Source organism: Urocitellus parryii, chromosome 9 (assembly GCF_045843805.1).
Source record: "Urocitellus parryii isolate mUroPar1 chromosome 9, mUroPar1.hap1, whole genome shotgun sequence".
Taxonomy (NCBI): Eukaryota; Metazoa; Chordata; class Mammalia; order Rodentia; family Sciuridae; genus Urocitellus; species Urocitellus parryii.
The window spans coordinates 32,257,297-32,274,836 of record NC_135539.1 but is presented as its reverse complement, the minus strand read 5'-3'; the positions used below and the strand labels follow the sequence as shown (position 1 = coordinate 32,274,836).

At 45.5% G+C, this 17,540-nt stretch overlaps 1 protein-coding gene across 1 annotated transcript in view; it reads left to right on the top strand.

Annotated features, from left to right (window-relative positions):
* Myh16 (myosin heavy chain 16) overlaps positions 1-17,540 on the top strand; it is a 57,793-nt gene extending 40,253 nt beyond the window's left edge. The window contains exons 32-43 of the mRNA XM_026404152.2: positions 302-498; positions 1,473-1,605; positions 2,460-2,676; positions 4,623-4,759; positions 4,850-4,953; positions 7,445-7,637; positions 8,566-8,769; positions 9,701-9,826; positions 10,972-11,142; positions 11,752-11,952; positions 13,004-13,231; positions 17,225-17,540. Coding sequence (XP_026259937.1) covers positions 302-498; positions 1,473-1,605; positions 2,460-2,676; positions 4,623-4,759; positions 4,850-4,953; positions 7,445-7,637; positions 8,566-8,769; positions 9,701-9,826; positions 10,972-11,142; positions 11,752-11,952; positions 13,004-13,204 — 1,884 coding nt within the window. The 3' untranslated portion in view covers positions 13,205-13,231; positions 17,225-17,540. The remainder of the gene's footprint in view (positions 1-301; positions 499-1,472; positions 1,606-2,459; positions 2,677-4,622; positions 4,760-4,849; positions 4,954-7,444; positions 7,638-8,565; positions 8,770-9,700; positions 9,827-10,971; positions 11,143-11,751; positions 11,953-13,003; positions 13,232-17,224) is intronic.

Below are 17,540 nucleotides of genomic sequence, written 5' to 3'. Positions count from 1 at the left end.
AGGTTATGAAGATGAAGAAGGAACACAAAGAACATTTTACACAATAGCAAGTGAAAAATTTAACTACAAAACTATATTATGTGATGTGTACAACTAAATGAGATTACATATCCTTGGGGACAATAATTAGAAGAAGCAAAATAAAGCCCTGGTGGCTTTTGCTGTGGGATCATGTGTCTTTCCCACCCTCTCTCCGCTGTCACTGTGAATGCAATGTTACGTAGAGCTAAGTGACGGCCCTGGAGCCTTACACTGGCCCCCCAGGGGCAGTGATAGGCTCATCCCCGCATCATCCCCACAGTCTCGCAGCACAGCCGTAGTGAGTCTGGCCAACACTAAGCATGACCTGGACCTGCTGAAGGAGCAGCTGGAGGAAGAGCAGGGAGGCAAGTCGGAGCTGCAGCGCCTCGTGTCCAAACTCAACACTGAGGTGACCACCTGGAGGACCAAATATGAGACTGATGCCATCCAGAGGACTGAGGAGCTGGAGGAGACCAAGTGAGCATCAGCCTGGGATGGGAGAGCCAGGAGGGCTGGGTGTGGTGCTCGTGTCCTGTCACTGCTGAGGACATTGCCAAGCCCAGGAGAAGGAAGTCCATGGGCTCCTGGAAAGGGAGGACAGTGTCTGGACAAAGGAGCCCGTCTATGCTCTCAGTGGGCTATCTGCTGCATGCACTGCCAGTCCTCAGGGTTCACCTGTAATCAGGACTATCTACCTGTGTTCTCTGCTTTGATGCATCCAGGTTGCCTGCAGGGGCTTCAGGAACCAGGGCTCTAGTTTCAGGCAGGACTCAAGGTGCTCAAGCATCTCGGGCCTTGCTAAATGCACGCTCCCATGCAGTGGGCTGGGCTGATGTTGGAAGGACACTCAATGGCAAAGGTTTCCCCTCTGCAGGCTCACCAGCTTGGTAGCAAATGTCCTAAATTCCTTTGAATTTTCTTCCTTATTTACTAATTAGAGAAGTGGATACCATGCTTAACAGCCTGGGCTAAACCAAATCTCAATACCTAAGCATCCATCTCTGCCTGAAACCCTCTCCCCAGGAACTCCCAGGGTCCCAGCTCCCTTTCTTGAGGTCTTTGCTCCTCTATCCTCTTCCCAAAGAGCCTCTCCTGACATCTCATTTAAAAATCATAGTCACCCCTCACCTTCTATCTGTCCCCTTTCCTGCTTTATTCCTCTCTATAGCACTCAAGTTCTATGTGTGATATAACATTGCAAAAGTTTCATGAGGGCAGGGATCTTGGTCTGGATTGCATATTCTCAGAACAAAATAGAGACAAAAAAAGTATCTGTTGAATGAAGAAGTGAATGGACAGTGACCACTCTCCTCTAAACACTCCTCCGCATCTTTATCTCTTCCCACATTGACACCAGAACTCAGTGCCATACAACCCTGCCCCCAACAATGTGAGGCCATGCCTGTGGGCTCCTAGGTTTCCTTGATGGCACCTCTGTCCCTCATCCACAGGAGAAAGCTGGCTGCCAGGCTCCAGGAAGCAGAAGAGGCAGCTGAAGCTGCCCAGGCCCGGGCTGCCTCCCTTGAGAAAAATAAACAGAGACTCCAGGCAGAAGTCGAGGACCTCACCATCGATTTGGAGAAGGTTAGAGGGTCAAACGCTCAAAGGCTGCGTGTTTACTGGGCAGGTGGCCCATAGCAGTATTGGGGCAAGACTGCCACATGTCTGGGGGTATCGGGAAGAAACTCGTGGCCCAAGAGGGTGGAACACAGATCCTGTCTTTAGTAGTGCACTGGACACAGCTCCTGTTGGAGTACCTGTTTATAAACTGAGACCTGAGGTCCTAACACTCAATAAGCCACAGCATTTTCCCTCGGTATCTGCAGGGGCTTAGTTCCAGGACCTCAGAGGATACCCAAATCTGTGGGTACTCAAATACCTTACTTAAAATGACATAGCATTTGCACATCCTCTCTAGATTACTTATCATAATGGATGCAATGCAAATGCTATGTAAACAGTTGTTATATTGTTTTAGGGAATAATGACAAAAAAAGTGTCTAGTACAGGTGCAATTTTTTTTTCAAATATTTTTGATTCATGATAGGTTGAATCTGCAGACACAGAACCCAAAGGTAAGGAGGACTGACTGTATTAGATAGATAGGTCCAAGAGAAAGGTCAGATTTGTCCCCAAGATTACATAATACCCCTTTCTTCTTCCTTCTTATGCAAACCATATCCTGCACACCTTGTGTAGCTAACTATTTCCTTTTGCATTCTTGGTTCATGCTGATCTGCTGTCTTGAGCTGAATTAAATTAGATTTCCATTAGCACACACCTCCCTGATCTTGGTCTAAAAAGGACCTTGAAGCATGCCAGCTGGACCACGTGCAATTGATTCAGAAAATGTGGCCATTTCCAGTGGCTACTAGGAAGCTCACATCCACATGAGAGGCTCCAGAGAAAGGTCCTAAACCATCTCCACCTTGCTCCAGGCCAATGCTGCAGCAGCTGCCCTGGACAAGAAGCAGCGAGTGTTTGACAAGATGCTGGCCGAGTGGCAGCAAAAGTGTGAGGAGCTGCAGGTGGAGGTGGACAGCTCACAGAAGGAGTGCCGCATGTACATGACAGAGAGCTTCAAGATCAAGACCGCCTATGAGGAGTCCCTGGAGCACCTTGAGTCAGTGAAGAAAGAGAATAAGACGCTGCAGGGTAAGTCTGAGGGTGGGCAGAGCGGGTGGGCCTGCAGGGATGGGGACAGCCAGAGCCCCTTCCTCCTGTGTACATCACCTGCTTGAACACAGGTCTGGCACATTGTAGGTGCCTAATAAGTGTTTGTTATTGGCTAGCAAATACTTTCTAGAGGCACTTGAGAATGTAACTTTAGGAGAATCACGTAAGCTTTCTGTGCTTTGGTTTCCTCATTAATAAAATAAAGAAATAATACTACTTCATTGTGAGGTTGTCACAATAGAATAAAATAAATGTATGCATTCTTAACTCCAAAGAGCAGCTGACACAAATAAGAGCTCAAAAGAGAGAGAGAGAGAACATGTGCTGGGAGTCAAACCCAAGGTCTTGCATATGCTAGGCAAATACTCTACCACTGAACTACAACCCCAGCCTCATATACATTTATGAAATATAGGACCCTCAGGCTAGAATTCCATTCCATTAGATATTGCTTTTAAAATGTTGGCTGTCTTTTGCAAATCATTTTGACATATAAAGATTTGACTGAGTCATTATTTGTGTGTGTGTGTATGTGTATGTTTGTCATAGGCACACATTTCTTACAAACCCAATTGTGCAAGAGATGTCACTCTTTATATTAAAGAACTGCTTTTAGGCCCCTCGTTCTAGGGAACAACAAAAAACAAATCTTAGTCATTGCAGGATTTCTTGATTAATTTTGGGTTCCCCAATCTGCTTTCTTCCTTGAGTTGTATCTAAATTGCATGCTGATATAGGGTCACTACAATGGAGGGCAAAGGCAGATGATGTCAATGGTCCCCAAACCTGCCCAAGGTGCTATGAGTCCCTCTCAGGAGATCTATCTGCTTAGAGAAGAGAATCTTGAGAATCATGTATTTGAGCTGGAAGGGCTCCATTGTCTTAACCTCAAAAGTAAAGGACTTGATAATAAATACATGAGGTAAGGATTAGGGAGCTGAACCAAATAAAGGCAGCCTGGGCTAGGAGAGCAAAAATCAATAGGAGTGGAGTGATGGTCAAGCACTGGTTCAGCCAATAGGTCCAGGCCCCCCTTACTCACATACAGATGAGGAAGCTCCCTGGTAACCTGGGGGTTAAGAGCAGAGGAATATGTACCTCATTGGCAGGTGAACCCCATGTGCGACCAAATCTTGAGAAGTAGCCCCAGTCTGGTGGCAGCCAGGAAAGAGAATGGCTGAGCAGCCTGCTGGGGCTGAGAGGTTGTGACGCAGCACACAGCTCCTCACGGTCCCATGGCAGTGCAGTGATGTTCAGGGAACAGCCATGGGGTGCAGAGATACAAGATGGGGCTATGTGAGCCACGGACTTATCATTAATGCCAGCACAGGTGGACTGCAACAACTGAGATTTAGATGACATCCTCTCCAAAAGCCACCTGGAATGGAGAACCCCAACCATGGATTAAGAGAGCTTTCTCTGTACTCCAGGAGACATCATCTAGAAGTTGAGTTGTGGATGAGTCAAGACAGTTGTATTTCTTGAACACCTTTGGTCATAGGCCTAGATCTTTACCTGTCCCAAGGTGCAGTGTGTTCCCAGGAGTTCCTCTGGGTAGGCGACTGAGGGGTCTCCAACTGGGGAAGGAGATGGGAAAGGCTCTAGTACTCCCCAGAGGGGTTTTTTGTAAGTTGGTTTGAGCACCAGGTAGGACTCTGAGAAAGGAAGACCTAGTGTGTAGGACTAATAGGCCTTGGCAGGGGGAGTCCCCTGGGCCTTGGCTCCTCATCTGTAAAACCAAGAGCTTGAATCCAGTGTTCTACAGTGTCCAAACCCTGATATTCCATGAGTCTGTGATGTGAAGAAAATTGCTCTTTCTTTGATTCCAAGATGCTAGGATTATCTGCTTCTCACCTGCGTGATGCCAGGACCCTGGATTCTAATGATCTTCATTTACCTCATTCACATGAATATTCCTTTCTCAGAGGAGATAAAGGAGCTCATTGATCAGCTGGGTGAAGGAGGGCGGAGTGTGCATGAGTTACAGAAGTTGAAGAAAAAACTGGAGATTGAGAAGGAAGAACTTCAGGTGGCCCTGGAAGAAGCTGAGTCTTCCCTGGAGGTAACCATGTGGTATCACTTGGGGCTGGACCCTTGGCCAGGGACTGCACACCTTCTTGGCCAGGAAGACTGATGGTTATATTCCTGGTAGGTTGAAGAGAGCAAAGTGATTCGGATTCAGCTGGAACTGGCTCAGGTTAAAGCTGACATAGACCGGCGAATCCATGAGAAAGAAGAGGAATTTGAAGCTACAAGGTATGGGATCTGATTGGGTGGGAAGCTGACTTTAAGTAGGGTGCTGAGTGAAGTCTGAAAATCTGGGTCTCTGCCATCTATTAATGTGACCTTGGTCAGATTAAGTGAACCTCAGTTTCCTCATTTGTTAAATGGGAGTAATGGTGGTACCCTACACTGGTGGCCCTGTCTGGTTTACAAACACTTTAAGAACAAACTAGCTTAGCTACCTTGGCTAATAATGCTGCATATCTGTTGTGTGTTTACTAGCCATTTATATAACTTTTGGGGGATAAATGTCTAATTTTTTCCCATTTTGAAAATTGGATTATTTGAGTCAGGCACAGTGGTTAATACCCATAATGCTAGCAACTTGGGAGGCTGAGGCAGGAGGATTCAAAGTTCAAGGTCAGTCTGGGACACTTATTAAGACCCTGTCTTAAAATTTAAAAAAAAAAAAGTTTTTAAAGGGCTTGGAATGTAGCTCGGTGGCAAAGTACCACTGGCTTCAATTCTCAGAACCAAAAATTTAAAAATAAATAAATAAAATAAAAATTGGGTTATTTGTACTTTTATTATTGAGTTTTAAGAGTTCTTTGTATCAGGGATGGGTATATAGCTCAGTTGGTAGAGTACTTGCCTAGCATGCACAAGGCTATGGGTTCAATCCCCAGCACTTCCAAAAAGAAAAAAGAAAAAGGAAAGAGTTCTTTGTGTCTTTGGGATACTAGACTCTATCAAACATGTATTTACAAATATTTTCTTACATTCCATGGGTTATCTTTTCACTTTTTTTTTCCTGTTACTGGGTATTGATCTCAGAGGCACTTTACCGTTGAGGTACATCCCCCATCCTTTCAAAAAAAATTTTTTTTTTCTTGAGATAAGGTCTCACTAAGTTTCCAGCTGTTCTTGAATTTGTGATCTTCCTGCCTTCATCTCTCAGGTCACTGGGATTATAGGTGTGTACCACCATGTCCAACTTATCTTTTCACTTTCTTGAAAGTGATTTTTTTGAAGTTTTTGTACTTTTGAAAAAGCCCAAGTAATCTATTTTTTTCTTTGGTCACTTGTGCTTTAAGGGTTATATTTAAAGACCCATTGCCTAATTCAGTCACAAAGATTTATGCCTATATCTTCTTCTAAAGAGTCTTTTAGTTTTAGGTCTTATAATTAAGTCTTTGATCCATCTTGAATTCATTTTTAATATGGTTTGAGGTAGGGATCCAACTTCATTCCTTACATGTGGATGTCCAGTTATGCCACCACAATTTTTTTAAAAGACTTCTCTCACCATTGAATGGTCCTGGAATCCTTCTTGAAAAAGAATTGACCATAAGTGTGAGTTTATTTCTAGATTTTAAATTCTATTCCACTTGTGTATATGTTTATCCTTATAACAGGACTGTACTGTCTTATTATTATTTTGTAATAAGCTTTGAAATTAGAAAGTATGAACCCTATAATTTTATTGCCTCCTAACAATAGTAAGTCTTTTGATCCATGAACATATATATCTTTCCAATTATTTAATTTTTCAACAACATTTTGTAGTTTTTTCTGTATTTATTTTTTAACTCACTATTTTATTCACTCTTGCAAATGTCTTGATATTGTGTCCCATATCTGGAAACTGAAAGCCCACAGGTTGGGGATCTAAAAAGGGAGGTGACAGAAATCTTTACATTCTAACCACTTACTTTCTGTGATTCAACATGTATTTATTGAACACCTCAATTACTTCCTCTGATCTCCTCCTATAAAAGACTAATGAGACTTATATGAAGGTTTTATAGAAATATTTGAGTTGATTACAATAAAAATATTTATTGGACTGGGGATGTGGCTCGAGTGGTAGCGCGCTCGCCTGGCATGCATGCGGCCCAGGTTCGATCCTCAGCACCACATACAAACAAAAGATGTTGTGTCCGCCGATAACTAAAAAAAAAAATTTTTTTTAAATGTTTATTGGTTATACACATTAAATACCACCAATTAATAGTTTTGGTGTGGGTGTGATACTGGGGATTGAACTCAGGGCCTTACACATGCTGGGTTAGTGTACAACCACTGAGCCACTTCCTTGCCCCATGACTATTGTTTGTAAAGAAAGATGCAAACCTGACTGTGTGGCCAAAACCCACATCTTCTAATGGAAAAACCAAGGACTTTAGCCTTTGGATTTGAATCATGATTCTATTGAGGGGGAAATGGGTGGACTTTAACATACTTTTAGTATCTTGGAGCCTGGGTTTCCCTGAAGGTTTAGTTTGCATGGTAAATGAATTGAGATCACACAAGACACATGGTAAATGTTAGAAAATATGACCCTCCCTTCCTTTCCCCAAAGCATTGTACTCCCCCATTTAAATGTGTTAAGGTTTTGTTTAATCTCACAACATGGTGGACATATCCATCCTTATGTTCAGAGATAGTTTATCCAGGGAGGTTTGGCACAGACTGATCAGTGGGCACAATATGCCAAGGTCTTCTTCTCTGCTTGTACTTACAGGAAGAACCACCAACGGGCCATCGAGTCCTTGCAGGCCAGCCTGGAGGCAGAGGCCAAGGGCCGGGCAGAGGCACTTAGGCTCAAGAAGAAGATGGAAACAGACCTGAATGAGATGGAAATCCAGCTAGACCATGCTAACAAGAACAACAGTGAACTTGTAAAGACACTGAAAAGACTGCAACAGCAAATCAAGGTAAGCAATCTGAATGATGAGGGACTAATCCCAAAGCAAGCATCATTGGTCAAGATTGAAGGCTTACAGGGAGCTAGCTTCATGTGTCTTCAGCAAGGATAAATGCATGAGAGTGAGCATGCAGATGGCTGGCAATCTAGGGAGCAGGAGACTTGGGAACTGTCTCTCCAACAGGAGGCCTTCACCACCAAAATTCATATTCTGGACAACTGGAAAGTGGGAAGAAAGGAGGGAACATGAAGTTGGGACTGTCTGGATTTTAAAAATCATTTTGACTTTATAAACTATTTCAGCCATAGAAAAAATAAGGAATAATGAACACCCAAATGCCCACCACTCACCTTAGGAAAGAAACACAAATAGAGCCGAAGGCCCTTTTATTACCCTCCATCATGGAAGCTGGTGGTTAAAGCATACAAAGCTGGATCTATGCATTCAGCACTTGTTATTTGGTACCTGCCCATCCAGGCACTATTTTAGGTATGAGTGGTAGAAGAGTAGACAAGAAAGAAATCATCCCTACAGATAGATATTAAGCAATAAATAAATAAAACTGTAGCATTTAAAAATGGCAATAAGTGCCTTGGAGAAAGAAGAGGGCAGAGGAAGGGAGCCAAAATTAGCCAGTCAGACCGTAATTTTCCAAGGTTGTCAGGGAAGGCTGCCTTGGGAGGGCCTTCCCGGGAACACCAGGTGCTCTGCCATTAGGAATGCCCAGACCTTACATTGTCCCTTTGATGGATAAGTCCCCTGGACCACACTGTGAACTAAGATACCTATATCTCACTCTCTCCCTGTGGCCTCACCTTCAGTCCTTGTCCCAGCTTTCTGCCTAACCTGGTCCACAAATGTCATGGTGCCCTTGTGGTCCAGCTCCAGCTCATACCAGAGCCAGAGAAGGCTCAGGCTGGGTCCTTTTGCCCTCCAGGACCTTCAGGTCCAGATGGATGAGGATGCCCGGCAACATGAGGAGCTGCGGGAACAGTACAACCTGCAGGAGCGGCGCCTGAGCCTGCTGCAGACAGAGCTGGAGGAGGTGCGCTCGAGCCTGGAGGGCAGTGAGCGCTCTCGCAAGCTGCTAGAGCAGGAGGTGGTGGAGATCACTGAGCGGCACAACGAGGTCAACATCCAGGTAGGACAGCATCTCCTGGGTTGGTGCCTCTCGGACTCACCCACTTGAGCATGGGGAAAGGTGGGTGCTGGGGTGAGACCAGGATGGGTGCAAACCACAGGGGCTCCTGCAAAACTCAAAGGCAGACAGTGTCCCCACTTGGCGAATCCTCAGAATTCATTTGCTGAGCTTTTTAAAAAAGTTGTAGCAAAAAAATCCTCAACATAATTGAACTTTGAAGTGGAAAGGACCTAGAATATTCTGTAGTCTTACTTTCTTTGTGGTGTTAGGGATTGAACCCAGAGCCTCACATATGCTAGGCAAGTGCTCTACCACTGAGCTATTTCCCCTGACATTCATTTTTTTAATATTTATTTTTTCATTGTAGTTGGACACAATACCTTTATTTTATTTATTTATTTTTTTATGTGGTGCTGAGGATCAAACCCAGGACCTCGCACGTGCTAGGCGAGTGTTCTTCCGCTGAGCCACAACCCCAACCCTATGACATTCATTTTTAAAATGAGAAATGATGGCCCATAGTCAGCATCTAGGAACCCCATCTGCTGCCAGTGACAACACTTATACTGCTTCTGCTCACAGTGCACTCCTTTATCAGAACAGCCAATTCCTTATTTACATCATCTCTTGTGAATTACCAAAAGAATAAATCTGTGTGAGACATATGAGGGTTACAATGTCATTTTAGGGATGAGAAGATTCATAGATCTAAGGGATTTATCCACACAGGTAGAAGTGCATTTGATACAAATTCTGTTTCAAAACCCAGAGAAAAATTGAAGGGAGACCCTCACTCATGCAGAGAGCCCAGGACCATTTCCTGCTGGGGATTCTGGCCAGTACTTCTGGGAGAGGGCCATTCTCTTTCCTGAACACAGGAAGGGCTATGCAGACCCCTGTTTCATGGCAGTGACTCTGTTTCCTCCTCCAGAACCAAAGCCTCCTCGTGGTCAAGCGCAAGCTGGAGTCAGACGTCCAGCGCATCTCCAACGAGCATGAGGAGCTCATCAGCGAGTTCCGCTCTGCCGACGAGAGAGCCAAGAAAGCCATGACAGACGTAAGTGCTGGTGTTGCTAGCAGCTAGTGGTGCCCAGGGCCTGGCACCTGCTGAGGACTAGGTCACATTGCAATGGAAGGACCAGAGTAGATTTATTCATGGAGTCTTGCAGTGGGGACAGGGCCCTGCTCTGGAGGAGCCCAGGGCTTTTCTAAAAAGTCAAACACAGGAGAGTAGGGTGGAATTACAAACTACTCAAGATCTTGTGAAAGGTTACAGTGTGAGTCCAGAAGACTCCATCAAAGGAATCACTGAAGTAGGCTCATCTGGGCAGGCTTCTTGGCAAGTGGGCTGGAGGCAAACCAGACTCAAGGCAAAAGGTCTCAGAGGTGGATATTGGCAGTATGTACCACCAAGTATTTTTACCCCAACATCCCTTTGGGTACTCACACCAACCTTAAGTGATAGTTTCTGTTTAATTCCATGTTGAAGATGAAGGAATACAGATCTTTAGTGTCAGGTTCCTCCCACTTGATGGAAATTTCTAGAGTTCAAGAACATTGTTAGTCACTGTGTAGGTCTCCATGAAAACTGGTGGAATTAATGCAAGAACAAGGGGGCTGAGAGCAGATATGCAACTTGCTGAAGGCCACACAGGGAATGGACTCAGTCCTAGGTCTTCCAGCTCTAAATGCTATACCCCCTTCCAGGGTGACAGCAAAGGGTTTTGCTTGAATGCTCCCAGCTAGCAGGAGGGAGGAAGCCTGGCCATGCGTGTATGAGCCTGCCTCCCTCTTCTCACTCAGGGGCACATGGAAACATGGGGACCCCTCTCCCCCAAACCCATCAACACATCAGCAAAGAGCCTGTTGTCTACCACTTGGTTCCCAGAGGCCAGCAGACAAGTTCCCTCATCTCTCAAAGGCACTTAAGACCCTGAGTGGCAGCTGGGCACAGTGGCACATGCCTATAATCCCAGCAACTCAAGAGGCAGAGGCAGGATGATTGCAAGTTGGAAGCCAGCCTCAGCTACTTAGATCCTGACTCAAAATTTTAAAAAAACCAAGAGAGGACTGGGGATGCAGCTCAGTGGTAAAGCACCCCTGGGCTCCATCCCTAGTCACTGAGAGAGAAAGGAGAAAAAAAAAAAAAAAGCCTGGGTGGCCCCCAGCTCTTACTCATGCTCTTTTCCTTTCTGCCTGCAGGCTGCCCGCATGGCAGAAGAACTCCGGCAAGAGCAGGACCACTGCATGCACCTGGAGAAAATCAAGAAGAATTATGAGGTCACCATCAAAGACCTGCAGGCCAAGATGGAGGAGGCTGAGCAGCTGGCTCTGAAGGGAGGGAAACGTACCATCATGAAACTGGAAGCCAGGGTAAGGGCAATGCTGGGCCCTCTGTCCCAGGAGGTCAGCATGTCTATTGCCAAAAAACAAACAAACAAACAAACAAACAAACCTGTGTGTTTGATGAGATGTTGGATTATACAAGTGCTAGGAACTAAAATTAAGCATAGACAACAGTTCTAATTTATTTATTCAAAGTTCTCCTATCCTCTGCCCCATCATGTTTCTTCCCAAAATGCACTTGGCCCTGGAGCAGAGCAGTTCCTCCTATTCTTCCTCTGCATCTGTGTCCAACATTATTCCTCCCTCTAAGTACTCTCTTGGTTTTATAAGGCCTTCATCTTTACCCTGTGAAACATCAGAACTGGAAAGGCCCAGAAGGTTTCGTTGACCTGAACAACTTCCTGGCTCTTCCACTTCCCAGATGAGGAAACTTGAGACCCTGGGAGACAGTGACTGGTGACCCATAGCATGGCCCATGAAAGGCCAAGCCCACCTCGCTTTCCCATTCATGCCTCATTCACTCACCTCTGGTCAAGAGGTGGACACTGTAGCCATGATAAGCCCATCTAATGTCTCTGAGCTCTGAAGTTCAAAAACCTGTGTTCCCTCAACCACACTGCTCTCTTCCTTCCTCAGATCAAGGAATTAGAGACGGAGCTGGACGGCGAGCAGAAGCGACATGTGGAGACAGTCAAGACGCTGCGCAAGAATGAACGTCGCCTCAAAGAGCTGGTCTTCCAGACGGAGGAGGATCACAAGACCAACCAGCGCATGCAGGAGCTGGTGGAGAAGCTGCAGAACAAGCTGAAGGTCTACAAGCGGCAGATCGAGGAGGCGGTGAGTGCTCGGCAGGCTCCCCCACCCTCCCAGCCCTCACACTTACTCCCCAGCCCAGGTCATCATCTGCCTCCATTAGAACCAACCATTGGGAAAGGGTCAAGTATTCATTCAAAGATGACTTTCATGAGGCTTGTGTCCTTGGCACCTTGTCAGTATTGTGTGGAAAGGGGACCAGATACAGCACGCTGAAGATAAGAACACGTAAAAAGCAAAAAATAACCCCCACAAATACTTCCATTAACTGCAGGTGCCATCTGGAGAGGGTCTGGGCTGCCTCTGTCCTGCTTCCACTGACTCCAGTGGCTCTGGCAGGGCTTTTCTTTATCTCCTGGATGGACCGTAGCAAGAACCTTCTCTCATTTGATCCTCCTGATGCTGAGACAGGAAAATTAAGATTCTTAGTCCATTTTATAGGCAAGGAAACAGATCTAGAGTAGAATACTGATTTTAATGTTAGTGAAAGTCAACTGGTTAGCAAATAGCAGTTTCAAGTCTCAGCCCTACACCTCATATCCCACACTTCCCCTTCCAGGACAGGGTGACTCTGATGTCATTTGCTTTAGGGTCTGGAGCCACCACACTAAGTCCATCAGCTAAATGTGCACCCAATGCTCTTTCCGAAAGGCTCAATAAAAGCCAGACTGACAGCAAATCAGGTTCTAACCCTGGAGAAGGGGGTGGGGATGGGGACCCAAACCATAGTTGTAACCGTGTAATTTCCAAAATTACTACAACTCTTTGAGAAGACCAGGAGAAAGGAGATGTGTGATTGGGTGGGAAAAGGGCTAACCTTCCATGGTGGGACACAGGTGATGCCTAAAACCACCAATTACAGAGCAGCCACAGAAGCACATTTCATTTAAAATATGGATGACAAAGCAAAAATAATCAACTAAAAGTGTTGCGAATGGTTGTCCCTGGCAAGGTGAAGGATGGCCCCCACCTAGGTCTGCTGTAATGACTGGACCCCTGGACATCCCTGCAGAACTGATAAAAATGCACACTCAACCAGGACAGGCCAAGTTTACACACCGTGCTCTTGTCACAGGAGGAGCAGGCCAATCAGACCTTGGCGCGATACAGAAAGACAGTGCATGAGCTGGATGACGCAGAGGAGCGGGCTGGCATGGCGGAGACTGCCCTCAACAAGCTGCGTACCAGACACCGCGTGGCCGGCAAGGGCATCACCTCCGTGGAGATCATCCAAGTGTCCAAGACAGGTTCCTCCAAAACCCTTTCTGAGGAGTGAGGTCCTCCAAGTCCGAGACCATAGCAGGTAGGTGTGAATGCCATTCTCACTGCCGAGTTTCCAATCTCACCTCCGCAGCACCTGCTTTGCTCCTGGTAGTGACCAGAGTGCCACCTAGTGGTGCTACCTATGCTTTAAGGCTTGCAGTCTCTTGGGTCCTAATCTCCTATGCTTCCCCATGCCTCAGTGGCAACATTCCTCTGGATTCTCACACCCTTCCAGTGGGTGCTGTCCACCTGCACCACAGGTGCTGGTAGTGGAAGGTGCTGAGTAGAAGGCAGCTTCTGCATGTGAGCCACTGACCCTAGACCTGGAACACAGGTGCTCAGGACACATTTGCTTCTTTTTTTTAGGGGTGGAGAATTTACTGGGGATTGAATTCAGGGGGACTCGACCACTGAGGCACATTCCCAGCCCTATTTTGCATTTTATTTAGAGACAGGGTCTCACTGAGTTGCTTAGCACCTTGCCATTGCTGAGGCTGGCTTTGAACTCGCGATCCTCCTGCCTCAGCCTCCCAAGCCACTAGGATTACAGGCATGCGTCACCATGTCCAGCCAACACACTTGATTTTTTTCTTTTTCTTTGACATGCTAAGGATAGAATCCAGGGTCTTGAACATGCTAGGCAAGCACTATACCCCTGAGCTACACTCCCAGCCCACAACATGCTTTTTTTTTTCACTGGAGAGCCACAGGGATATTGGTAAGCACAGGGACAATGAGCAAACTTCTTTCACATCCCCCACCATAGCATTCTTCATGGGGATTCCATCGAGACTGGCTGAATTTCAGTTTCTAACATTAAGAAAATAATCACCCTTGTTGCAGCTACCATTCCTTGAGCACTGAGTTCAGGTGGGATTTCAAGAGGACAACTTAAAATAGCCCTTTCCTACTCCCTTTAATTCAAAAACAATTGAGAAAAAGATATAGGAAACAAAAATATAAAATTCAAATGCCCATTTTATGCTATAATTCTAAATGAGGCTGTGGCTCTGTTGTGTGTTCACACAGGCATCCTCGTACTTCACCTCAGAATTAAAGGTGCCTATAGAACAAGCACCTCAGGCCAAGGACAGGTGGATCCAAAGGCAGAGAGTAGATAGGGCTCTACCCTGTCTTTCTGCCTCCTCCTTCCAAACATAGGTTAAATCTCTCCTCTCGCCATGCAGAGATGCAAGGGAAAGATCAGGAGAGCAGTAAAGGACATTATTCTAGAGCAGTGTTTCCCCAAAACATGGTCCCCTGGACCAGCATCATCCAGGTCACCCAGAAAGTTGTTAGAGATATCTACTGGGCTTTGCTCCAGACCTACAGAACCAGCATCTCTGTGGCTGGGTCCAGCATCTGGAGTATAACAAGTCCTCCATGTGACTCAGATAAGTGAACAAGTCTAAGAACCACTGAGATAACTGAAATCTGCCCTTACAGAAACAGAGTCAGGGAACAGAGGTTTCTCTTACTTACACAAGAGCTAGGGACAAGGCAAATGCTATCTTATTTACCCTATGAGGTGGGTATAAATATCCCCACAACTCAGAGAAGTCTGATTTGCCCATGGTCATGCAAACCCCATGTTCTGAAAAGGCAAATTGTTTGTTTTTAATTTGAATTATTATGGAGATTGATAAGGTTGCCCTCTGCTTGGGATTAACCAGAATAGCTCAAAATCAAGGGCTTGGTTCAGGTTGGGGGGGGGGGCAGGGGAGACAGATGGTGTTTGGAGCGTAAACATCAACCTGCATGGATTCTGGGGATTACTTCTAGTCTTTTGCTTACATCCAATAGGGCCTTTCACAGTCTCACCCCTGCCTACCCTGCTGGCTACGGCTCCTACCACTCTCCAGCTCTCTCCCTCATCTGAGCCCCTCTGCTGTAGTCATGCTGTTCCCTCGTGAGAGTCCCACTTCTGCATTTTTGTGTGTGCTGGGTCTCCTGTCTGGAAGGCCCTTCTCTCCTTTTTTTTGCCTGGTGAAGGATCAGTTTTATTTATTCTTGGGTTATATTTACTTGGCCTTATGTTCAAACATCTGGTTGAATCATACTTACAGATCACAATCTCTCAGGATCAACCCTCTGGCTTTTAGCCAAAAAGTGATAACCCAGATGACATCTGAATTCAAGCTTAGCCTTATCTTACCACTTGGTAGGGAGGAAACAAAAATAAGGCACAGAATCTTTTTCTTAATTTTCTAATTCTGAAATAATAGCTCAGAAAGTTAAGGAAATCAGAGGCTATCTTTTGGATAAGTCCTATAATTAACATGTAACCAACTCCTTTTAGGGCATTAATCTGATAGGGATCCCTCCTGCTGAGCTCTCACTTGGGTGGGATTATTCAGGAGGCCACTCAGGTGGCATTTCAGCCTCTCACACCTAAGTCTTATCTTCCAAGATTAGATAACTTTTAAAGCAGATCACCCTGCCCTGTTTTGGGGTCTTTATTCCTGGAGTCTGCTGGCCTTGGAGGTCCAATTGCTCTATCATAGCAAGGCTCTGCTTCCATGGCACCAGGCCAGTACTGCCACCAGTGTCCAGAGGTGATGAGGCTGGGCAACGGGGGTCTGCTCTTCATGTACTGATCCACCTCCCTCCTTAGCCATTTCCTCTTATTGGTTATAGGGCTGGATACATCATCTGTGCAATGGAATTCCTCAAGCAAACTAGCGAATAAGCCAGGACCCTGCCTTCATGTTCATGAGCTACAACAGAATTTAATTTCTTAAAATGGCATCATATCTTTCCCACACATATTGACCCAGCTCTGAATATGGGCTAGGCCTGTGCTCTGGAATTCAGAGGTGAATAAGAAAGAATGTCCTCCCCTGAGATACTCAGAATCAGGTGGAGCAGTAGATGTATGCCTCAGTCACGAAAAGCAAGCAAGCCAATGTTCTGTGATACACTGTTTGCATTTCATGGGAGGGGATCAAAAAACAGGAGTGACTGGCTCAACCCAGAATGGCAGGGTAGAGCATTTCCACAGAGACATGACCTGTTCTAGGTCACTCACTATTTGTTAATCCTCATGACAACAGAAGTGCAGAAACTGAGAGGAAGTTTTTAGAAATTTTTAGAGTGATTTACACGATGACATCCAAATACATGATTGATCTATTTTACAGAAAATCAGTCTCTAATATTAATTACAATTAAAAATGAAAATCAAATAAATATGATACTTTAAAAGAAATCTAAAATAGACTGATCCTTCACCAGGCACAGAAGGAGAAAGGGAATTCCAAAGAGAAAGCCCAACATATGCAAATGTACTGAGGGGTATCAGGCACAATGGCACACACCTGTAATCCCAGCTACTCCCCAGGATGCTGAGGCGGGAACATTACATGTTTGAGGCCAGCGTGGGCAATTTAGTGAGACCCTGCCTCAAAATGAAAATTAAAAAGGGCTTGAAAAGTAGCATGGTGGTAGAGTGCCCCTGAGTTCAATCCCCAAGTACCACAAAACAAAAATGGTACAAAAGAGAGATTTTCACAAGGGCATAGCCTGACTGCAGCAGAGGGGCTCAGGATGAGGCTGGAGAGCTGGAGAGTGGTAGGAGACAGCAAGGTAAGCAGGGGTGAGGCTGCAAAAGACCTGCTAGGTGCAAACATACCATAAACTTTGTATGAAAGTCTCACTGATTTTTAAAATCCAGTTGTGGGATGTGATGAGGAGCAGGTTTTCTCTTTGGGGGAGATACTCATGTCACAATGGCAAAGCAAACCTCTGGGCCCCTCATGAGAAACCACAGGCAGGCTCTTGGGAATAATCTGGCCCTCTCAATGGCCTGTGAGGTGTTCAGGACTACTTAAATGTGCCAAGTCCAAAGAAAGTGTCTCTAAACCCGCATCTTGTGCAGAACAAGGTAGGTGTGACCCAGTGGTATTCATGACAAGGAAGCCTGGGCAGCAGCAGCCTAGGCATCTCAGGGAGTTTGTAGCAAGAAGGAACAAAGATGTCAGAATCCTCAGCACTGACCTATATGGACCTTCTTTCTCTCTCTCTCTCCCCGAAGGTGATACAGATTTCAACAGCAGCCCATTGAGAGGAAGAAAATGTGAAAATGGAAAACTGGGTCTATCCTGAGAATGTTTACTATGCAAAGGAAATTACAAGCCAGAAAAAGTCAAGTGCTGAAGAATAAGAATAGCAATGGGGGAAAATTATTTTGGGGATGTAACATCCAGTCATTAGAGAAATTAAACTTAATGTAGTTTCTTTGGGGCTGCATCAAACATTTGGATTACAATAACAATGGGTCTGTTTTAGTTGAGATCTTACATGTTCATGTCAACGACGGAATATGTGACCTGGCTGTTCTCTAGAAAGAA